Here is a 22,717-nt window from a genome sequence, read left to right as displayed (position 1 = left end):
CTGCGTTAGTGTTGTGCTCAAAGGCTGTGAATATGAGGACCATCTTGTCGTGCTTGCTGTTGTAGCCACATCAAGGTAGACACTCTCTCCCTAGGGAGAAGCTGACAGTTCACTGGATTTAGAAAACGGATGACGTTACACTTCACAGGCATGCTCATTGGGACACCAAGTTACTTTTCCCTCCCTTGCAATGAGCCCTGAAGGGACTCACTAAGCTCCTAACTCATTTTTGAGCAACACAGAAGCATTCGCTGCAGGAGGATGCCCAAGGGGAATGGCAAAATTTGTTTGCAAATTGCAGGACCAGGTGAAACTATGCTAGTCAGGCACTGTGTTGGCCAAAAGCTGCTGGAGTTGGGGATGGCTGGTCTTCAGAGAGGTCCACCAACACCTTGAGGTCTCCAAGGGCTGTGCCCCTGTGTCCCCCCTCACCAGCTGGCTGGACGCGCTGTACTCGCTGGCTTCGTTCAGGTGACACTGGCCGTCATGGGGCTGCACCAGCCCCGCCAGCTTCCCATCCAGGGCTATGTGGGGCACATCAGCCGTCGTGAAGACCAGCAGGTGAGATGCCTCCTTACGCCAGCCGATTTTCTCCTGTGGGAAAAACAAACCCCGTGAGACATTTGGTCTGTTCCTGCCAAGCCCACACTTCGCCCCTCACCCTGCACATGGTCCCAGCCACACGCCCGGCCAGCAGCAGACCCATTAGCACTAATTAGAAGAGTGCCATGCTCCTGCCCATCCATCCCTGGCAAGAAAACAAAATGTCAGGGGCCCACCTAGCATTTCCCAGCATCTCCTTCCAACACACTTACTTAAAAAGGCACAAGGAGGTATGTGGAGTGTCCACCAGACCTTCTCTACCCAGATCCAAGAATAAGAATTTCAGCTGCTTTTATAGCCAAAGGAGACTTGCCAAATTCCTCCACACACATTTAATCTGACCTTGTTTCCTCAGCTCTGCAGAGCAGCCAAGGCAACAGCGAGAGCTGCAGTATCCCTGCTCAGCAGTTTCATTACTGCCCGCTCGTGAAGGCTGCTCCTGAGCTGTGACACACGGTGAGGTTCCTGCCTGAGGGGGGTGGCTTTGGAGCACCCCTGTGCATGTACTCACACTCTGTGCAAGGACCAGGCACTATCACCATCTTTGCATGGAGACAGAAGCAGGGATATATGTTTTTTCCAACAAAGGGGTAACATTTGATAAACATTTGCTTTCCATGGACCTTCCCCAGGTTTCCGGCTTTGCATCCGCCTGAGCAGCAGATCTGTGCCTACAGCAGCGCACTGAAGCTGTTTGTTGCAATGGAACTGGAGAGAAACAGAGAAGCCCAAAGGAAATTTTTGGAAACCATGGCACTGCAGCACACTCCCCTGCGCTTGCTGGCTGCTCCCACTGCCAGCTGGTGCCAAGTCGGGCGGGCTGAGCTCCCTCCTGCCAACCACAGCTGGGAGATCCTGCTGCAGCAGAGACCAGAGCCAGGAAGCCCCATCTCCCAGAGAGTGGCATTGGGTGGCCACCCTGCAGCCCCACACCTTCACTTTCCACGCACATCCAGCATCCCCCTCCTTCCAGCCCCTGGCTAAGAGCAACACAGCACAAATCCCTTGGAAGGGATGAGAGAAAAGCTGGTAAAAGCTTACTGATGGGAACGTAGTGCGGATCAATGTACACAACTCCTCCAGAGCTTACTGCTCAGCTTATTTAGCAAAATCTGAACTCTGCCTTGTTTTACAGCAAGATGCCAGCCTATGAGCTGCCGCAGCCTGGCCGCAAAGACACTTCCTATGGAAAGTGCTGGCGTGGGCAGGGCAAGAGGGCAGAACAGGGAGAAGGATGCAGAGTCACGGCGGCCAGCGCAATTTTCGCCTGCAAATGTGAGTCATAGCCCAAAACCTGCTGATTTTTTGGACAAATATAGCTTTTGCTTCAGGGACACTATTCCAGAGTAGATTTCTTTTTCCTCCCTATTGCAGAAGGTATATTTTCTTTAATGGTGTTTTAAATACCCCCACAATGCAAATAAAGACATAGGAAGAAATCTTTGAAAACACACACCCTTTGTCATGTACTAGCATGCTACAGTCTAGCTCAATACGTAATCAGGACTTTTTTGCTTTAGGAAGCAGGAGTGATTCCACTGAAGTGACCCCACTGGACAAAAGGCAAAATCTTCATGCCAAAATGTAATTTCTTAATAACTCAGCCCAAAAGTGATTACAGCTCTAACAATGCACAAAGCAGTTGTTGGTCTACTCAGCCACCAGACTGAAGCCCATCCAGTTCACTTTTCTTTGCCTATCCAAAGCTGATTTATTTTCTTTTTAAGCAATTGAGGCCAAGAAACTGCTGAAAAGATTAGAAGGATTAATTTGAGTTTCATTTCCTTAGAACTGTGGTATGCACAAGGAAAATGAGCTGCATTCAAGCAGCAGTTATGAAGCCACTTCAGGGGGGATGCTTCTGTTCACCTGCCTGCTAAGCATATCTTTAAATCACGGGCTAAGCAATCCTTTACAGGCAAACTCTCCGTACCTCCAACACACACTTTCCCACAAAAGCAACATCAGAAACGCTTTGGTTACTCACTTCAGAAACTCACTTCCAACAAGCAACGAGCACCCACAGTGCTGGTGCCAATATCTGGGCACTAAGAGCATTTGATACCTTGGAGCATCGGACCAAGGTGACACAGATGGGGTGGCTGAGGCAATGCCAATGCCACATCAAAAGAGCTGGAGATCTATGGAAAAAGCACCCAGAGAGGCCAGCACACCGAAGAGCCACCACATCTCACGCTGCCTCTGCCAGTGGCTCCCAGGCACTGGAAAATACAGCTCTGCAGCACGCGGTTTCCACCACGAAACCCAGAGCGGCACTCTGCTCCGCTTAAAACAAATAACCAAAGAGACTTTCATGTATTTTTACTGGACTGGGGTTGTTGAACAAAAAAGTCCTGCACTGACGTCTGCCCCCTCATCCTGCTTTTTGATCCTCATGAGTTAGAAAGGATTTTGAAAGCACCAGTGGGACTAGACCCAAAGCAGCGTGAAGTGGGAAGATGTGTCTCTCCAGGGCTGGGCACACTGCAGATCCTGCCTCTGCTCCTAAAACTAACTGCAGTTGCCTCCCGTACCCCTAAAGAGCAGCTTCTCACTCCTAACAGCCAACAGCGACTGGCAACACTGCCACAGCTGTCTCAGTACAGCACAGACCTCCAAATCCTATTGAAAAGGCTGCAAAACCTGGCATCAGTATTTCCAAGACTGAAATAAATATCTAAAATTATGCTTTGGATGCTGAATAAAAAGTGTTTAATTGCCAAGGCACAAACTGCTGGGAGACCCTCCTGGATTCATTAATATGTCTAAAACCCCACCAGTTTCTCTGGTGCAGACCTTTTTGGAAGAAATAAAGAGATACAGGTGCAAGACAAGTACGCCTTAGAGATTAAAAGCCAAAACCTCCTTAGTTTTGCATAGCTCTGAAAGGCACCTCAGTGTCTCCCAGATGTCTTGGCCATCTCCAAGCACCAATCAAAATTATTTAAAATGACACTTTATTTTCTAATCCAGGTTTATCTCCATGCTGCATCTTAGTATTTAAGATCTGAAACTCATATATACCACCAAGCCATGTGATGCTTGCACTTAAAGAATGGCAGAAAACCAAGACACTGCAAATGGAAAATACAATTACAGAAGGTTGATTAATATTCCTGGCTAACTATTTTAGCATCAGGATAAAGGCTTATTGTCTCTGGCTCTTTCATTGCCTCCAGAATAACATTTACCATATCTTCATTTTTCTGAGAGGAGCCAAACCCCGGGCCTGCTCTATTGGTCTGTATTAACTGTACAAACTCTCCCCACTCCTTGGGTTGAAAACCAGGCCAAAAAAATGACTTGAGCATTACAGAACTCTTAAACAGCTCATGCAGAAGAAATGCTTGATATGAATTACAGCATAAAAATACCTACTCAACACAGTGGGTATTTTTTCTCCCACCTTGGCGCTTGAAGGGGAGGAGAAGACCATACTTGGACACAGGGGCTTGGAAACAGCCAGGCTCTGCCATGCCATGACCAACGTCCTCCCTGCAACGTCCCCCTTGATGCCACAAACTCTGCTGCTGAGCACAAAGTACTACACGGTCAACACGCTGCATCGTCCCAAAGAACTTTTTAAGGTCATAGCTACCCTTGGGCTTTGAATATGGTAGAGAGAGTGAGAGCTGGAAAAAGCTGGAGCATGCCAGGGAGATGCAACAGGGTACCACAGTAGTGATGAAGAAACCCACCCCAGAAGTCACCAAGGTAACAGCATGCTGCTCTCCCTGCACTGGGGGAAAACAGTTCCTGAGTTACTAGAAACTCCTGTCTGCGCAGGGTTTAATCCCCTCAACACTTCATTCATCACTGCTGGATGCAAAGCGACATGAGTTGCAGCAAAGAGCATCCTCATCAGGCAGCGGCACTTCGCTGCCACTCCAGATGTCCACCACCTTCACCCACCTCGACGGTGCTCAGCCCCACCATAACCCATGGCTGCCAACTGGTCTGGGCCATCATTCAGCTGCCATGAGGGAAATTAATCACTAAGCTCTCATTTTGGCTACAGGGTTTAGGAGGTCAATCAGCTGGCCAAAAATTTTGGCTATTCTAACAGAGGAGCCTTTGCTGCTCCACCCACAGTGAGGGGTGGCTAAGGCAGCACGGGTTGCAGCACGGCTGGTTCTCCTGCCTCACACACCGGTCCCACGGACTTTCTTTCCTGCCCCTGAGCTCCAGTAATTTAAACCACGACGGCTGCAGATCTCTGTCGTGATCTGACACATGCCAAGGCCACACAAGCGCACACGCTCACCTCTGCTCAATCTTCCTAGAGTATGCTTGATTCCTGAATTTAGATGGCACCAGCATCTAAATTCACCTTACGAATTTAGAAGGGACCAGGCTGTGCACTCAGGAACCACAGTCAAAGATTTTGGTCCTTACCAACAGTTTGAGACTAGCACAAATGTCCAGGAAATACCTTGCAGGTTTCTTGCCTTTCAGCAACACCTCCAAAATGAGCCCTTGTGATACACACTGTAGTATTTCTGCACCATAGAAAACCATAGTTTGTCTGATTTTTGCAATAATGCAGTGGAAGGGACCGCAAAAAAACCACACAGTGTGTGGCACAACTGAGTCACTGTCCTGAGATGTCTCTGCTCTATCATGAGAGCCACCTCCGCAAAACAGAAGATGAGTGTTGGGAGCAGCACTGTATTTGTGCCAACAACAATATCTCTGCTAGCCTGGGAGAGGGAAGACGACGGTTGGGTGGCATCAGATCCAACAGGCAGGTTCAGTCCTGTCACAAACACGAAGTGTAAATGAAGCCAACCCAGGTAAGGGAAGATCTGGTTTCCCACGATCCTGCATCACATCATACCTGCAGACGATGCCTATCTCTTGGCTCCCAAAACCCAGACCCAGAAGAAAACATGCCTAACCAAAAGGACTACACAAGGCTGAAGAAAACAAAAACCAAACTCTATGTCAAGAGGGGAGAAGGCAACCAAAGCCATCCCTGACGAGCTGGGCAGCTCAGCCATGCAGCAGAGCGGGGCAAACACGTCCATCCCTGATGCACAAAGGGATACAGAGCAACCCATTTACTTGTTCCAGAAAGATCTTCAAGCCAACATCTCCAAAAATTCCAAGGATGTGGCTAACATGTCCCCAAGCTGATGAACTCTGTCTTTAATTACTGCTTACAGCTCCTCTTTTGCTGACAAAAAGGGAGAACAGGCTACAAGCACCCCAAGGTGGGATCATCCAGCCCCACATGCCACAGGCAGGAGGCAGGTACAAAAGGTAGGAACCAGCTCCAACCCTCAAAACAGGTCAACCACTGCAAGATGTGTTTGATGCTCACTTAAGAAACACCTTAAGCCAACACAGAGTGCTGCTGCACAGAAGTGTACAAGAAACTTAAAGGATTTTAGTGCCCACAAGTCTAATCATGCAATGAAATCTCAGCCCTAAATCTGCATTTGCAAAAGCTCCATTTTTACCCTTTTAAACTAGAAAAGATATTAACCTTTTTTCCTTTGCCTGTGCATGTACAAAATCATATGAAAACAATAGCTTTTGCTTTTCAAGGAACATATCATGGTTTCTTTAAGAAAAAATTTAGCAGTTACTTCAGAGAAATGGCATACTGAAGCCTCAGCCTGGTCCAAGAACAGAGCAGAAAAAACCTCCTCCTCTTCCACTCTGCCTTAAACCCCCAAAATCGGCATGACTCACCTTGCACACAGCAGCTTGCAAAATTGCATCAAAACCGCCCTCTGGAGCATCTCGGTTGCGGGAGACTTTCTGTTTCTGAACTTCTTCGTTGAAACGGTCGACTTTGTCTGTCAGGGACAAGAGGTGGCGGAAGCCAAAGGATGGGATGCAGCTGGGGAACAGCTTGTAACTGCAAGAGGAACAGAGGCGTGGTCAACCAGGAGGAACCCCATCAGAGCCAAGAGCTGCAGCAGCTCCCAGCTCGATCAGGTTGGTCTCCAAAACTTTGTTCAGAGGGATAAAATACTTCCACAAGGCTTCATGTTTTGGACACTTCAATTTCTGGCTATTTATCTACAAAATTCTACAAGTAGACCCCATGTTTTTTGTTTCTCTGCCCCAGGGCCTTGAGCAGCGGAAGTTTCCAGAGATCTCACCAGGACCAAACGTGTCTCTCCACATAGGGTCCGAACGGAGACATCAAGCACGAGGCCATGCAGCTCTGGAGTTTCTGCACCCATAAAGTGGTTTTCACACTGGAAGTTTGCAGTGCAGGAAGCGACCCGTGGTGATGTGGAGGGCATATTTTGGCAGGAGGGCCAGAGCCACGCTCTCCAGCAGCCCAGGATGGCGGGCTGGTGTCAAAGGGCACCACGGAGGAGCGTCACTGCCAACAGCTACTTTTCCCCTATTTTTTAATACGCATTTTCACTCTGTCATCCAGTTTTCTTGGCAATATGTGCCAGCCCGCACCCAGTGCACGTCATCGGGCACCTGGCCATTGCACGCCATGAGGTGCATTAATAATCAACACCAATTCATGCATCCTCCCACTCTCCCTGGAAGCTGCTGAGCAAACACCATCTCGGCTTTCCAGAAAGGTAGGAGTGGCACCCTTAAGGCAAAGAAATGCCTCGGCAGGCTACCAGGAAAGCTTATTTTTCCATATAAAATAGGAGGCAGCTTTAGTGCTCACCGTGTTGCCCTGCAGCGTGGGAAATCAGTGACTGTGTGCAGGGGAGAGGGATGGGAAGGGTTAAGAAGAAAGTGCATTTAAAAATGGGTTGGGCTGGCACTAATTCCCTCTTATTTTCAAAGATAAAACCCAGAGAACAATTAAAGGCCTCTGCTGACACATGACCCACTACGGGTAAGTTGTAAGAGGCTTTTTGCACAAAGGAGTATTTAATATTTACCACCACTGGGAACTCAAATCTCTCACAAGGAACCCCAGAGCAGGGATTTCCACCCACACAGCCATGCACACACCTCACCACAGGGCAGGTCCCACTGCCCTGTGCCCACCTGGCAATTAGAGCCACCCCTTGTGAAAAACCCCATGTTCAGACTTGCATCCCACTTGCACCCGGCGCCAAGGCAAGGAGAGTGTAATGTGTGAAATCTCTGCACTGCAGGGTCTCAGCAAGCAGCCCTCAACCCAGACATCTGGGTGCTTGCTTTGCCAGAGCCTCAGTACAGAAAGAAAACACTGATGTACTGTAGGGTCCCACCTCTGAGGGTCTCACTGTCTACAATCCTATGAGGATGCATCATTTAGAATGGAATAGATAAATCATTTAATTAATTTTTCAGTTCTTTTATACTCCAGGTTTACTGGCAGGAGCTGCTGGAAGCAGCAGGACAGGCAATGGACATCCGAGTGACTACGCAAGGGCACATGGCAGTGTGGGTGGGTTATCTCAGGCTGTACCCCCCAAAAGCCATATCACAGTTAGATGGGCAATTGAGTGTTCAGTCAAACCCTCTGCCTTCCTTATAGATCTTTTTAAATTCAGTGTTTGTTTCTTTTGTATTATGTCTCCTGAATGACACCGTGGCTGCAACAGGCCACATCCTGGCTCCCCAGGAGGTCCCACCCGGGATGCTAAGCACGGGCAATCCCAGCCAGACCCCACACGAAAACACAGCTACACCCCACCTGGATGACCATCGCCATGAGGAGAAGGAAGAGGAGGAGAGAGCCTGGACTGGGGGCAAAAAACACCCACCACAGCCCATGTTTACTTGCAGCTTATTTTGGATGCGAGCAGACCACTGGACACAGTCTGCTTTGACACTAAAATAGCTGCAAACAGAGCCACACCTGACAACCCACCTCACTGCCACACCAGTGAGCCACCTGGCAGCAGCCACAGTCCACTCGGAGCAGGCAGGGGAAGGCAAAGCCACCAGAGACCAACGAGGAGCCAGCACCCCTGGTTTGGATGAAGAGATGGCAGATGGTGACTTGAGCAATCCCTCCTAAATGGTTTCCTAAGACCAGGATGGCTTAATGTAACCCATAAACAGCAAAGCAATATCTTGAGTAAGACCAGAAGGACGCATAGATAGCCTGATAATGGCGGGAGAAGATGAGGCAACAGCTCTGGATGACCTCCATGAAAGAGCACCAGCAGTCTCAGGCATGCCTCACCGCAGAGTTATCCAGCTCCATCCTCTCTCTCTCACCCCTCCCCTCTGCACATTTCACTCTATTTCACTCAGTAAAAGCCATGTCACTCCAATTAAATCACACACCAGTCAAACAAAGTTTCTGAGAGTGAAACCCCATCCCCAGCCTCCAAGCAAGATGAGTGGGTGATGAAGACTGAGGATGATGAAGATGACTGAATGCAGTCCTCTGAGGCCATGCCAAATTTCTGTGGGAAAGAGCTATGAGGAGCATGGTGTATGGTGCCATGGTGGCAGAGAGCTGCCTCCCTGGCTCAGCTGGTGTTCTCACTTTTGGCTATGCTTCATGGCCAAAGAACAAGTTTTCAGTGTTAAAATCCATTTTACTTCCCTCTCTGGTGAAAAGAGAATATGGATAATCTTGTGTGGTAAACAGTCAATGTGCAATGAGATGCCAAATGCTTGGTCAATGCCAAAAGTTGGCATAGAAACTCATAGCTGATGCAAGCTGTCTTTAGTCTGCCTCTCATATGGAAAACTTAAAGTCCTGTGTTGTTAAAATGTAAGAATCCATGAACGGCTCAAATAAAAGTGCTAACCCTACTGCCCTTATATGACCAGAAAGCGCCCCAACGATGGATGAGGTGAAGATGGGGACCACGAAGGTGCCAGCGGTGACATTCTCCCAGGAGGGCACTTGCTGCTGTATCCACCTTTTTGTGCCAACATCTAAACCCATCTGAGCCTGGACACCCTCCACTGCACCCAGTTTCACTCTGGCATAATCCCTGATTCAATGGACTTGATCCCAACTCTGGCAGTTAAAAGGCAAACAAAGAGACTCACGCAAAGACATTAACAAACAACTACAAAAAAAAAGGAGGAATGCTCTGATATCACCACAAAGCAAACCACATAATTTGTGCCTTTTGCAACTGCCCATTTGCTTTCCTTCCACAGCAATAAAGATGAAAAAATCTGCCTGACATCTTCAAAACACTTTACAAGAACTCATTAATCAGTGCTACAGGCGTTCACAAATCTCACTTCCCCCAAACGCTTCTGTTGGGAAGGACCTACGTTGCCTTAGTCTCCTTATCTGTAAAATGGAGACAAAGAGCTCAATTAATTTACACAAGGCCAAACTATGACTCAGAGCTAGGATCAGAAATCAGGAATTTCTGGCTCTCGCTCTTTTTTTCTTAAAGCCTGTAAAAAAGCCTGTTATGCCTGCATCCTCTTCAGGTACTTAAAACAGCTTTAGGCCCCCAATACAACAGTCTAGATCTCTAGATGCAGAGATCTCCCAACAGCCACTGCAAAATTGGAAGTTGTCATATTTTGGATCGTTCTGGAGCATCACAGCAGCAGCCGTGGCTAATCGGCACTCCCAAAAGCTGGGGCTTAAGCGTGGTTCATTATTTAAAGTAAGAATGGGAAGAGCAGACTGCAGCCAAGCTCTGTGCAAACACAGGGACTGTCCCCTCAGGGTACGCCTACCACTTACCCAATGCAGGGATTGTCTTGGTATCTTGGCGCTGTGTAGGAGAACGGGGAAATGTTTTTGTCCACAAAAGAGCCAAACCCCAGCCGGAAATTGCTGGTGAGCTTTCGCATCTCTTCTGCTAGCTTGGTCCCCAGATTGCGAATATTATCTAGGTCGTCATTCATGGACAGGGAGAGATCCATCAGGTAGTAGAGGTCCACGGGATAGTCCTCCACTTGCCGAACCTGAACTTGGAAGGAGGTCTGGTCACCTGCACACACAAGAGTTGAGAGAAGTGAAAAGGAAACTCGTAGCACACATAAAATCCAGACTGCATGCTTTTTTCCCCACCCCTGGAGAGCAAACAAATCACTTCAAAAGAAGAGAGCGAGGGGAATAAGCTTTTCCAAATCCATCCCTTAGGACACTAACAGGAAAGCACGTAATGACTTTGGGTTCCTTTAAGCTACGCAGTATAGTAGCTGGCAAGAAAAAGGCACAACTATAGACTGCATGTCTCTATTTTACTTTGGAGATACGAGAAAGGGTCTTTCCATCTCAGCTGAGGGAACATCTAAGGCAGGACATGTGAGAAATGCTGCTTCCCAGGACTGTGTACAGTCCAGGGGCACTTTCCTAGAAAACTGGAAACAAAAGCAAGCAGAATCAACCTCAAATTGATGTTTCATGGACTAATGAAAGAGGGATCCTGCACATGCTTACTTGGGTATGTCCTCAAAGCAAACCAGGAGCAGTCCAAGAGGTCCTGCACAAAAGAGAGAAGGAGGTGGAACAGGAGAAGGAAGAAGGTCAGGAGAAAGGAGTCATGTCATCATCATTCTGGAGAAAGCAGGGCAAAAGGGAAGTGAACTGGAAGAAGGTTGTTAGGGTCACCCGAGGAAGTAACAAGGCAGAGATTAAGCTTCCTAAAGATATATGAACACAAGGGAAGGAGCTGGCAGAGCTGAGTCAGGCTGCGCAAATGTGAAGAGCAGAGGAAAGCCTTTCCCCTGATCTTCCCCTTTGCCAAACTGCTTCCACCAGAGGTGCTCTCCAGAAGGGGTATCCAGTAGGAGAGCTCAACTTCACACCAGATGGACCTCGATGGAGCCAGAGAGGTAGAAAATGTTTGCTTTACACTTTGCTGAGAGAGGGGTCTAAATGGAAACCCCAGATCCCAGCACCCTCAAACCCCAGGCTGGTTTGGAGATCCCACGTCCCCAGCTGACACCTTGGCCTGTTTTCCAGCTCAGTGGGGTCTCAGACCCAGGGACTCGGACCCTCTCCAGACCAAGCTCCCTCTCCTGCCCACCTCTCCTGGCTCTTCATGGCCAAGGCTGAACATTGGGCACTGACAGGTTCTGCAAAACACTTGTGGGTTCCTCTCTTCTTCCCCAGAAATGAAACGCACATTTTTTTAGTATTGTGAAAACATTCCCCTAAACGTTTTATTGTTCTCATTGTCCAGAGCAGCACAGCTGCTCCCACTTACTTCCAGCCCAACACCACATAGCAGCAGCATCCCAAAACTGCCGTGCTGGCAAGAGATGGCATGAGGGGCTTTGCAGCCTGGCAAGCAGGAGCCCTGTGTGGCACCTGGGGTCCCCATGAGCACAAACCCTCTCCCAGCTCTCTGCAGCAGCCACTTTGGCTCAGCAGCATCCACCCCCTTGGTGAAGTAGGCAGGGTTTCAGTACCTAGGGGGACCCGTGTGAAGATGAGAGACTGTCCCTTTTGCAAACAAAGCTGTGAAGGGTTTAGGTACGGGTCTGCTCTTTGCTCCACCAGTTCTCTGTGCATCTCAGCCAGCTCAGTGCTGGGTACCAGAGGAGTCAGCTACAGCTCCTAAACCAAGACTTTCTCTCAGTGTAATGGTGCCTCTGCAAGTTTAGATCAAGGGTGGCTTCTTTTCTTACACATAATTGCTCCCTCCTGCAGTCTCCTACAGAGGCACCATCACACAGATATTGCCCAGATACCAGCGGTAGGAAGCAGGAAACTCTTGCCATAAATATTCCTCCTTATTCTCCCTGGCTTTTGCTTCCTGCAGAAGGAGGACTTTCCTAGCACAGCACAGAGATGTGGCACACAGCAGGATGTGACTCAGCACAGGGCCTGCGGCAAGCAAAGCCATCGGGGTGGCTCAACCACACCAGGTGGGCCTGATGCTGTACCTGGCGTGCATGCTGGGGGCGAACAAAGGAGAACATAGTTCATACAGTGCAAAACCTGTTAGCACAGATTACATGGTAAGAAACCATGATTGCAAGCCTGGCTTCAATTCAGTGCTACAAGAATGTGTTTAACTCTGGGAAAATTCATATGTATTTTTCCCACTGGAATACCCAACCCTGTCAGAAAAAGAGGATGTGTCCTTCTGCATTTCCCAACATTTCAATTTCCAAAACGCTGTTCTTCCTTAGCAACAACTACAATGGGAATTCCTGTGCCAGAAATGGTATTTGGGATGCTCTGATCAAACCTTCTTCCATTAATAGTAACAAATTTATTACTCCCTGAGAGGCACCAAAACAACAGGATCTTGGGCCTGGTTCTTTTTTCATTCCTAACTGCACAAATCAATTATCTCAGAGAAAATTTTGCTAATGTATGTAGATGTAAGTGCAAAGGAATTTATATTTTTCTGTGCACAGTATTACTCTCACACTTCTAGGGATAATCCAGCCCCCTCCTTCCTCACATACCATCACCACCATCCTCTCCTTAGGGCTTTTACTGAGAAGTTTTTAACTCAAAACTGAATTCAGAAATGTTTCTTGGATACTGTCACACAGAGGCAGTGCAGAAACTGGAAAAACTGCTTTTAGCCAATTTACAAATGCAAACTCAACCATCACTTATCCACAGAAAGCTTTGCTTTCTGCTTGGTGAGGCTTGATGGGCAATGTAACTTGCAACTATTCATTTTTTAAAAATTTCTTTTACACTAGTCATATTTTTCATCTAGCCAGGACACACTGCTTTATAGCTGGACCCAAGATTAAAAAGCAATATTATAACTAAATGCACAATCTGAAAGCTACCTTATGAAGGACATCATCAATTTAAGACCTTTGGAAATTAGCTGTGGGCACAGATATCTGGGGATGTGACTTTGGCACAGGATGCATAGATCAAACTGCCTGGGTGGGATCAGCGAACAATTGACAATTCGTTCCCTTCTGCTTCTGCTTCTGCTTAGCAGCCTAAGAATAAAAGATCACCATCGCCACAGACCGCCGTGTGAGTTCATCTTTGAAATAGTACACTCTCCATGCCCAAAATTAAATCAACATTGTCTCCTTTTTGTCTTAGGTTCATAGGGTGAAACCCTCAGGACCTGTTCTCAAGCTCAAGGATTAATGGATAATTTAAAGTGGGGATGTTAATACAAGGGTTTAGGAAGTCATCAGCCCTCAGTAAGATGGAGTGCTGCCCAACATCAACAAGAGAGCAAAAATGGGAGATACTATTATAAACATCTAGGTATGCTGTTCCTCCTGCAATGACTTTGGTGCTCTGCAAGAGGAGCACAGGACGGGGAGCCCGCAGCTCAGCACGGGAATGGCTGTGGGGCCCCTCAGAGCGATGCCTGCAGCTCAGCCCAGACCTGGAGAGTTCTCCAAGGAGAACAGGAGATGGCCACAAGTGTGATCCTCAGCGAGAGCTGGCAGGAACAGCAAACCAGCGCTGTGCAGCCCAAAGCATCCAACAGCATGACCCCTGGAAGCTATGCGGAGCTGGACACCCACGCAGTGAGATCTCACACCAGACTGGGGGGGTCCACATCTCTGGCCAGGCAAAACCACGGGGGATTGGGAAAGGGAAATCTGCTGAGCACTGGGCACTGTCTGTGAAGGAGGGTCTGTGGGAGGTGAGATGAGGAAGCTGAGCCAGCCCTTTCTGCCAGGAATTGCCTCAAGAAACAGGATTAATAACAACTCCCTCTTTTTATGGGAGCAAACGTGTTTCATCAGTAGCATTGAATTGCAGAAGCCATACATCCAATGGTGACTACCCTCGGGTACTTGCTTTTAAGGCTTCAATGCAAAATTTCTTTATGTTTGAGTGTCTGACTGGTGACAGCAGTCATAGTGCTGAGGAAGAGTTAATTAAGAGACACGATCATAATCCAACACATAGAATTTAAAAATCCTGCAGTAACTGGTAGGCTCTGGGAGAGCACTGGTAGCATGAGCACCAGCTTAAACTCCTGTTATTCTTCAGCAAAACATCATATTTTATTTTTCTGTATGCTGTCACAAAACTGTAAGCCTCAGAAACCCACACCAATTGCTTGAATCAAGCTTTTATATTTGCCTCTTACTTTGCAATAAAGAGCTTTTTTCCCCCACTTCAGAAATATTGCCTGCCAAATTTTTGCAAGAATTCTGAACCCACATTAAAGCCTCCCCCCACCATGCAAAAACTTTTGATAACTAGCATACTTGCATGGCTCAGCCCAGCCTTTCTCTTCTAATTTTTAATTAAAAGGAAATATTGAAGAAAAGTGATGGCTCAGGGGAATGAAACAGGGCTCTGGCGACAGTCCAGGCTCTGAGTCACAAGTTCAAATCTCCATCTTCTGCCTTGATCCCAAGGCTCTTTTGCATACTGACAGAAAACAGATACACGCTTTTGCTTCCAATTCATAGAAGGAGCTGTCTCAGTTTTGAGTCAAGCACTGTCAGCTTGGTGAAGGATCCAAAGTTATTTTAACTCCTTCCATCCAGCAACTACATTTCAAAGCTGAGCAGGCTCCTTTTTGACACATGCAAGGGTTAAGACTGGTATTGACCAAGTCGTGGGTGGGCTTTGATTGACTTTGCACAACACCAGTGTCCTCTCACGGAAGACACACACCTCATCCCCAAACCTGTTCGTAATGCACCACTGAAGTTCATAGGCTGTGGAAGGGGCCAGCAGCCCTCTGTTTTAGGGGATTACAAAGTCATGAGCTATAACACGCTCTCAGCATGTCCTGGCCACCCTTTCTCACTCACAGACACACATGCCAGGATATGGCTCAGAGCCATTGGGGACTCACCAGGACGAAGATTCAAGGCAACCTTCTGAGGCATGATCTGCGTGACATCCAGGTGTGTCTGGCCAGACCATTTGCTGCACAGAGGGACATTCTTCACCACCCTGATGCTGCTGCTGGGGTTTTCGATGGCTCCGGCACAACCATTTGCAATCAGGTTCTGCGGGAAGTCACACCGCGACGTGATGGACTTTGTGCTGCCGAACTCCTGGGGGGTGAAGAATGGACAAAAGGGAAGGGGAGGAAGAAACATCAATGCCACAGCAGGGGCTTTGTTTTGACATGCTGCTATCTGTAGCAAATCGGAGATGACAAGGAGAAGCTGGTGTCACTTGTGGTGGCTGTACTCTAAAGCAGCCTGCGCTGAGCCTTGAGCTGTCAAAAGGATCTACCAAAAAAGACATTCTGCAAGGGTTTGAAAACTGAATTTTCTCTCAGACCACCACAGCAGAAAGCTAAGCCTGTCTTTTCACCTCAGCCACAGCAGCAACACTTGCTCTCAGCCCTGTGAAAGCATGGCAAAGTGTTTGGTTTGCTGTCTGGACAGCCAATTGCCATCTCTTTGAGGGGAAAAGGTGAAAAACTGTTATTTTTTGCATGTCCATCACCTTGAAGGAGCTTTGCAAGAGAAGAGAGGACAAGGAGATGGCACTGCAGGAAGCAGGACAAACCACCAACCCAAGTCAAGATATAAGGCTGGAGACTGAGGCTGGGTGGCTCCAGGGACCTGCACCCTTTTCCCTGGGCGAGATGCTGCATGTCTCCACACAAACATCAAGTGTCCCCCCTCTCTCACACCTCTACATTGCAGGCATTGGCAGGAGACCATCACATGGGAAAAAGTGGCCGCAGCCAGAGTGGTTTGAGCTGTCCAGGCTGTCTTGGGCAGCTTTCCTTAAGCATATGGGAGGTGGGAGAGCCTTCATGGGAGGTGGCCAAAAGGTGGCCCATGCTCACCACAGGCAGGGAGGCACAGGCAGGGAGGCTCCTGGAGGACGGGCTGCCATGGCAGGAAGCATTCCAGCACCCGTCCCCAGAGCTCCAGCCCTTGCTGCGAGTCCTGTGCATGGTGTACAAAGCAGCCTTGTGCAGGACAGCACTCAGGAACACCCGGCTGCACAATGCAGCCTTTCGCGAAGAGACCATTTGTTAGAATGTTTTTCTTAATTTTATTTTTTTCCCTCAAAAAGAGCCAAAGAGAGCAAGTCACTCGCCCAAAACTTACTGAATTGTCAACAGACGATTCCTACTTATTTCTGCATTATAACAATAGAGACAATCGTCTTCTGCTCCAGGGCTGATGGACTAAAATGACATGAAATAATGCAGAGAAGATGCTCACAGCCACATCAGCCCCTCCTTCAGCTGTGCAGCAAAAAAAAAACAGTGTAGGGCTGAATAAACCTCACTTTTTCCTGATGCTCCAGCATGGCAGAGAACAGGGCAGACATCAAGGAAGGAGAGGTTGTGACAGAGCTCACCTTCGCATTCTGCAGGGTGCTCCAAGGTCCCCCAAGGACAGCCTCAGATGTGGGGCCCCGAGACACAGACAGAGGCTCTCTGCTGCATTTTCTCTCTACAAGGTCCCAACGCTATTAGAAAAATGTGAGATATGCATTCCAGCATCCAGCAGCAAGGTCCAGCCAAGGAGACGGCACGTCAGATGGATACGAACATGAATTTCTTGGAACACATCGTGTAAACAGACGAACTTCCAGAAAGGAAGACTGGGACTATTTAAATCATCCCCAGCATGACAAAATAGAAATCAGAAAACCAAAATATCTCACAAAATCAAAAACAATGTCCAGCTTTTCAGAGCAGCAAGTTTAGGGCAGCCTTGGAGAAAGCTTTCTCTCAGATATAGTTTGTCCTAAAGTCAGCAAAAAGCCAGAGGGTCCAGTCGCTCTCCCAGGCTGATCCACCCAGCAGCAGGGCACCTGCAGGGAGATGCTCTCCTGCTCTCCCCGTGCCTGAACCATGGCTCCAGGTGAGCCTCTTGCCATTTCTGATGGGCACCCATTAGAAAGGACACTCTGTCTGTGCAAAAAGCAACACAAACAGCACCAGGAGTGCAGCTGGGAACTTTTACTTATTCCCCAGGAAGTAACAACGGAGAGATGCATCCAAATAGGACAATATTTAGGGCTGCTCATGCAACTGCAACCTTTATCAGGCATTTCCAATCCTCCCTGGGGTCTGCTCCAAAGCCTCTTGATGTGAACAAAAGACTCAACTTCAAAGGGCTTTGAATTAAGGCTTCATTTTCTGGCTGGGGCTGGGGTAGCACAGCAAGAGCCAGGAGGGGTGGGCACCCAGGGAGAGGAGGATCGTGGCTTCCTCCCCCAGCTGCCTCTCTTTAGCAGCCAAGCTCGTAATGACATGAGAGACAGTGGTGGGTATGGTACTGTTTATATCAGTGTTCAGCATCCCAGCAAGGGCTGTACAAGAGCAGCATCCCTGCGCCAAGGACGAGACGGTGCCAGCACACAAGGTGAGAAGCACACCTCTGTGGGACCCACCAGGAGATTTTTTGGGGCAGGAAGCCTGTGCATGTGCAAGCCTGCCTGTTTGCACAGCGGTGAGAAATGGTCAATGCTGTGACGTGTCCTTCTGCAGCCTTCATGACAAAAGTCCTCCAAAGGAAGCCCAGGAGGTTGGGAGAAAGCCTCTGCACAGCTCCTGAGGGAGCTGCACAAAGCAGCGCCTCTGTGCTCTTCCCAGGTACCCCACACTTGATGCAGATTTTTTCTCTTAAACCTTCTTCTAAAATGAGTCCACCACTGCTAAGCTGCAGCTCCAGTCAAATCTAGGCCTATTCTTGTTCAGTGAAATGTCGCATTACTCGGGGTGGAAAACACCCCTCCCAGTCAGGGATGCAAATGTCCCAGGGGAGGAGGGTGCAGCTCAGCACAGAGGGGTCCAGGATTCGTTCCTTCTTCTGCTTGGGTTTCTAACCCAGGCAGGGTGACACTGAGCATGGCCGTGATGGTGGCCTCGGGAAAGCCCCAGCAATGGCCACAGCACCCTGCAAAGCAACACCCCTCACGTGCACCCACAGGTCAAAACCCAAAGCCAAAGCTACCAGGTACCATCCAACTCAAGCACAGAGTTTTCTACCACAGAGAAAATCAAGGCTCCCAGACGTTAAACGAAAGGAAAAAAGGGTTAGAAGATTTGAGGAGCAAAGAATATCACACAGGTCCAAATAATTCAAGAGCAACCATGCCAAAAGGCAGCCCCACACCAGTTCAGATGTGGCACGCTGGTTCAAACCCCAGTATCCCCTGAGGACACCTCTCAGTTATTTAAGAAATTCAGTGTGTCAAAATACCTGTGACCATCTGCCTGCAGGCCTGCTCCAGCGAGAAATGCAGCAGGTAGCCCCCAGCAAGCAGGAACTGCCACAAGCACTGCTTCATGCCCCAGAGCATGAATTTGGGTAGGTCCCACCTAGTCCTTGTCAGCAATGCTGGCTGCTGGCAGCCCGGTGGGTGCTCTGTGGCCTGGCCGCTGCGCTGACACGCTCACAAAAGCAAATGCACACGAGCGGACAGAGTGAATGGAGATGACAGTGTGACAATTACATGCTCATCAGTCTGACAGTTTTAAGACAAATTGCTTGATCCATGCTATAATAATAGAGAATAAAACTGACTGTATCTAACTGACTATATCTAACTCCTGACTAGACACATCCCTACCGTTTTTTGCTTTTATCAGTACAGTTCTGCATTAATTCAAGCTGAAACATGCCTGCTTTCTCCATTAAAAAAAAATAATTACATGCTTCCTCTAGGAACATACTGGATTTTCCTTCCTCATTCTCCAGGCACACCTTCCTGAGATGGGAGAGGATGGGGTACAAGCGACCTGTTGGAAAACAGAGGGTGTGACTGGGGAAAGTTCAATTCAATTAATCAAAAAGGAAATGTCAGTTTAATTAATGTGCATCTCTATCTGGCAGGTATACATATAAATGCATCCACATAGGTAATGCATGGATGAACACACACTGTATGCACACTTGAAAAACAAGTTGGGTGCAGCTTGCAGCCAGAGCCTTTCACCAGCAGCGTGTCAGTGATTTCTAGTCATTGCCAGCTTCTTCTGAAGCTTGCAGGAGAAGCTGAGGAACCTCCTCAGCTTCCAGCATGGATGGAAAGGCTGTAACAGTTTTTGTCACCCAAGAGTCACCTATTTCCCCCAGACAGCCCTGTTTCAAGGCATGCTCAGGTGATGGTTAAGGCCACACATTCATACCTCCTCTTTTAAGTGCCATCTAAACAAATCACCCCATTTAAGTCCTGCCTTTTAAGGTATTCTTCCATGAGCCAACAGAATCGAGGTCTACTTCCAAATTTCCAACATTCCAAAACTTGTGGTTAGTTCAGCAGCCCCTGGGGGCTCCGGGGCTGCCAGATACCAGAAACTACTATCATCAACTAATCCATCATCACCCTCTCAGATGGGAGCAGAGATGCTGAACACAAACAGAAGCAAACAGACGCTGATTCAAGCCGAGGTGACATGATGCACCTTGTACTAACAGGTTTGGAGGTGGTAGTTATAAATTTAAAGCCTGTTGACTACTCTGCTTCTAAGCATCTGTCTATATGCATACTCTTACCCTCACAATTCAAGGTAATGCAAATACAAGGAACCTTTTGGCACTTGGAAAGCCATCAGGATAGGGGGTATAATATCATATATATATTATATAATTATATATAGACTTCTATTAGATATACTTATAGACTTCTATTAGATATACTTCCTGACAAAATTATTAATTGTTGCCTACACAGATGACAAGAGCTAGCCCAGTTTGTTCCCAAACCTGTTAAGTAAATGCAAAGGGAGCAGAACAGACAGACTAACCAGGTTATCATCTTCCTACCACAATATAACTGATGTCTGCGGAAACCCCTCCAATATCTTAGCCTTGACACTTAAACAGCAGCAGAGCTATAGAATTTTACAGGCAAATACACTCCCGGGCAATATACACAGCAAATGACAGCTGATGAAATAAAGGAAAACAGACTAAAAGCAATTTAATAAGTGTACCTGGCTAGGCTGCAGCAGCGGGAAAGGAAATAAGGTGGTGAAATGACTATGCAAAGAAAGCAGATATTAGGAGTTTATAATAGTGTTTTAAAACTTCTGAAGTCAAAAACCTGTAAAGATCTTTTGCAGTCCTATTACCTCACCTGATGATCTCAGCTAAAGAGAGATTATTAGAGTCTCAAACAGTAAATTCCAAAAAAAAGAATACAGAGTAAGAATAAGAACTTGCTAAGTTTCAGGATGCACCATGTAATGGGGACAGCAGCTCTTAAACACGCAGCTCTTGGCACAAAACACCTTGAAACATATTTTTAAATAGCTAGCAGCAGCAGGCTAGAGGTCAGGAAGTATTACAGCACTTCCCTGTAAACACCCGTCTTCCTTCTTGGCCCTTCCATTCCATTTAGGAGTATTTTCTTTTTGGTAACTCTCTTGTTTGCATGATAAGAGTCGGGCTGCCTGTCCCATGGGCTGCCATACAATTAGTGGTCACAGTGAACACCAGACAAACATTTCCACTGGCAGTATTTTGCAAAAAAGTTGTATTTTGAGGCCAAGAATTAAAAAAAGCCAACAACAAAACAAACAAAAAAAAAACCCCCAAGCTATTGGGTACCCATAGCTCAGCAGCCAGCATTCCTGGATCCAATCTCTCCACCACAGATTAGCCAGCTGGCAGAGGAGCTCTTACAGCTGTTTACAAGATGTCTCAAGAGCAGGATCTATTACTTTACCCTTTCTCTTCTGCACACCATCCGCCTTGGTGGAAAAAAAAAACATGGAAGCTATTACGCTGTCAGGTAGTATGGTGTTAGCAGCGTTAGGAGGTTTTCCTCGGAGACCAGTGGCTGTGCTTACAAGTAAGCAAAAATCCAGTAAAACAGACCTGGAGAGCCAGAGGCCAGGGTACCTCCTGAGACCCAGACAAAACATAGGGCTTGGGAGCCCTCCTCATCCCATCCCCATCTCCAACCCCATCTCCATCCTCCACCCCCAGGGCTGCAGCCGCCCTGGGCAGGGCTGGCAGGAGGAGGGACAGGAGCAGCAGAGGGGCATGCAGGCAGGACCTGTATCCTCAGCATCACTTGCTACAGCTGGGAAGTGTGTGCTCAGCCCCACAGCTTGCCTCCCCCAGAATGGGACCAGATTGGCCACACTAGAGGAAAAAGGGTCAGCAGGGAAGAGGAGAGCCTCATTCTTAGCCATGCCCATCAAGATGTTTAAGATCATCCACTGCTCTGGGGTTTTTCACAGGCCAAAGCTGGTTCCTGGCGCAGCAGCTGCACCTGCAAGTACGCAGGGTCTTTCCACACATCTGTAAGCATCCTCATTTCTCTTTTAAATATTTAGGACATCTGCAGGCTCTAAGCAGACAACCGCTATCTATGCATTGGGCATTATCAGGTCTTTCACACAGCGTGCTCTCTAGAAATCATAAGTACACATCATAAGATGTATATTTAGTAATATATCTCTCTCTTTCTCTAAACTCGTGAGTAGTCCTCAGGGAGCAGGGAAAGATATTTGCCATTTCTCACAAACCAAGGAGGCCAAATTAAATTATGGGCGACAAGCTTCAGCACCAACATAAGGATGCATTGTCACTCCAAAGCACGCAGTTAAGCTGTGTAACTCATCGCCACGGCACGATGCAGATGCCGGAAGCATGGGTCGTCCCCAAAATGACACAATAGATTCAGAAAGGAGATTCATCTTTGTTACAGACAAAGAGCCTGTGCCATGCCAGGCCACGCAGCAAGGGACACGTAGCGGGACACCAGCCAGGGGCCTGGGGCTTTTTAGGGAGAGCACTTTCGAGCAAGGCTCCCTGCAACACAGAGCCCATGGACCCTGCACCCCCTGAAAACAAGAAGGTAATTGAAGGGACAAAAAGACTGAAGGAACAGTGCTGCTCTGTTGAGGATGCATGGGGGCCAGTGGGGTCAGAGACTTATTTCTTGCAGTGCCAAAGACCTGGAGAGACACATACACCCAAAATACACTCAGCATGTGAGCCCTCACTGCCCATACCCACCCTTCTGGCACAGGACAGTGCCAGGAACAGGCAAGGGGGGAACAGCTCCCTCCCTGCCTTACAAAAAGCGTGCAAGACAAACGAATTCTGCCCACCTACCTCCTTGGAGCACCAGGCACACTTGGGGTGAATGAGGAGGCATTCTTCACAGGATGTGGCGCTGCCGCTGGTGCACAGATTGAGACCTTCAGCAAGAGAGAATGACAGAATTGGGTGGACTGAATGGTTACTTCACTGCAAAACAGGGATTTTCTCAGATACTCTTAATGCTAAACATATTGTAAGTTCAGTTTCAAGAGCAAAGAATCTCCTAGGAGCTTAAAAGGCTAGAGAAGGAATAAACTTCTCTTCACCTGTAAGGAGCTATCATTTTCTTTTCCTTTCCCAAGAA

At 47.9% G+C, this 22,717-nt stretch overlaps 1 protein-coding gene across 1 annotated transcript in view; it reads right to left on the bottom strand.

The window, feature by feature from the left end:
- The window catches only part of ITGB5 (integrin, beta 5), a 55,490-nt gene extending 32,983 nt beyond the window's left edge, over window positions 1-22,507 (bottom strand). The window contains exons 1-5 of the mRNA XM_010185410.1: window positions 22,426-22,507; window positions 15,225-15,429; window positions 10,199-10,448; window positions 6,301-6,469; window positions 433-594 (exon numbers count right to left, since the gene is read on the bottom strand). Of these exons, the coding sequence (XP_010183712.1) occupies window positions 433-594; window positions 6,301-6,469; window positions 10,199-10,448; window positions 15,225-15,258 (615 nt within the window). The 5' untranslated portion in view covers window positions 15,259-15,429; window positions 22,426-22,507. The remainder of the gene's footprint in view (window positions 1-432; window positions 595-6,300; window positions 6,470-10,198; window positions 10,449-15,224; window positions 15,430-22,425) is intronic.
- Between the last annotated feature and the right edge of the window lie 210 nt (window positions 22,508-22,717).

Source organism: Mesitornis unicolor, unplaced genomic scaffold (assembly GCF_000695765.1).
Source record: "Mesitornis unicolor isolate BGI_N332 unplaced genomic scaffold, ASM69576v1 scaffold4975, whole genome shotgun sequence".
Taxonomy (NCBI): domain Eukaryota; kingdom Metazoa; phylum Chordata; class Aves; order Mesitornithiformes; family Mesitornithidae; genus Mesitornis; species Mesitornis unicolor.
This window is presented reverse-complemented; position numbering and strand designations above follow the sequence as displayed.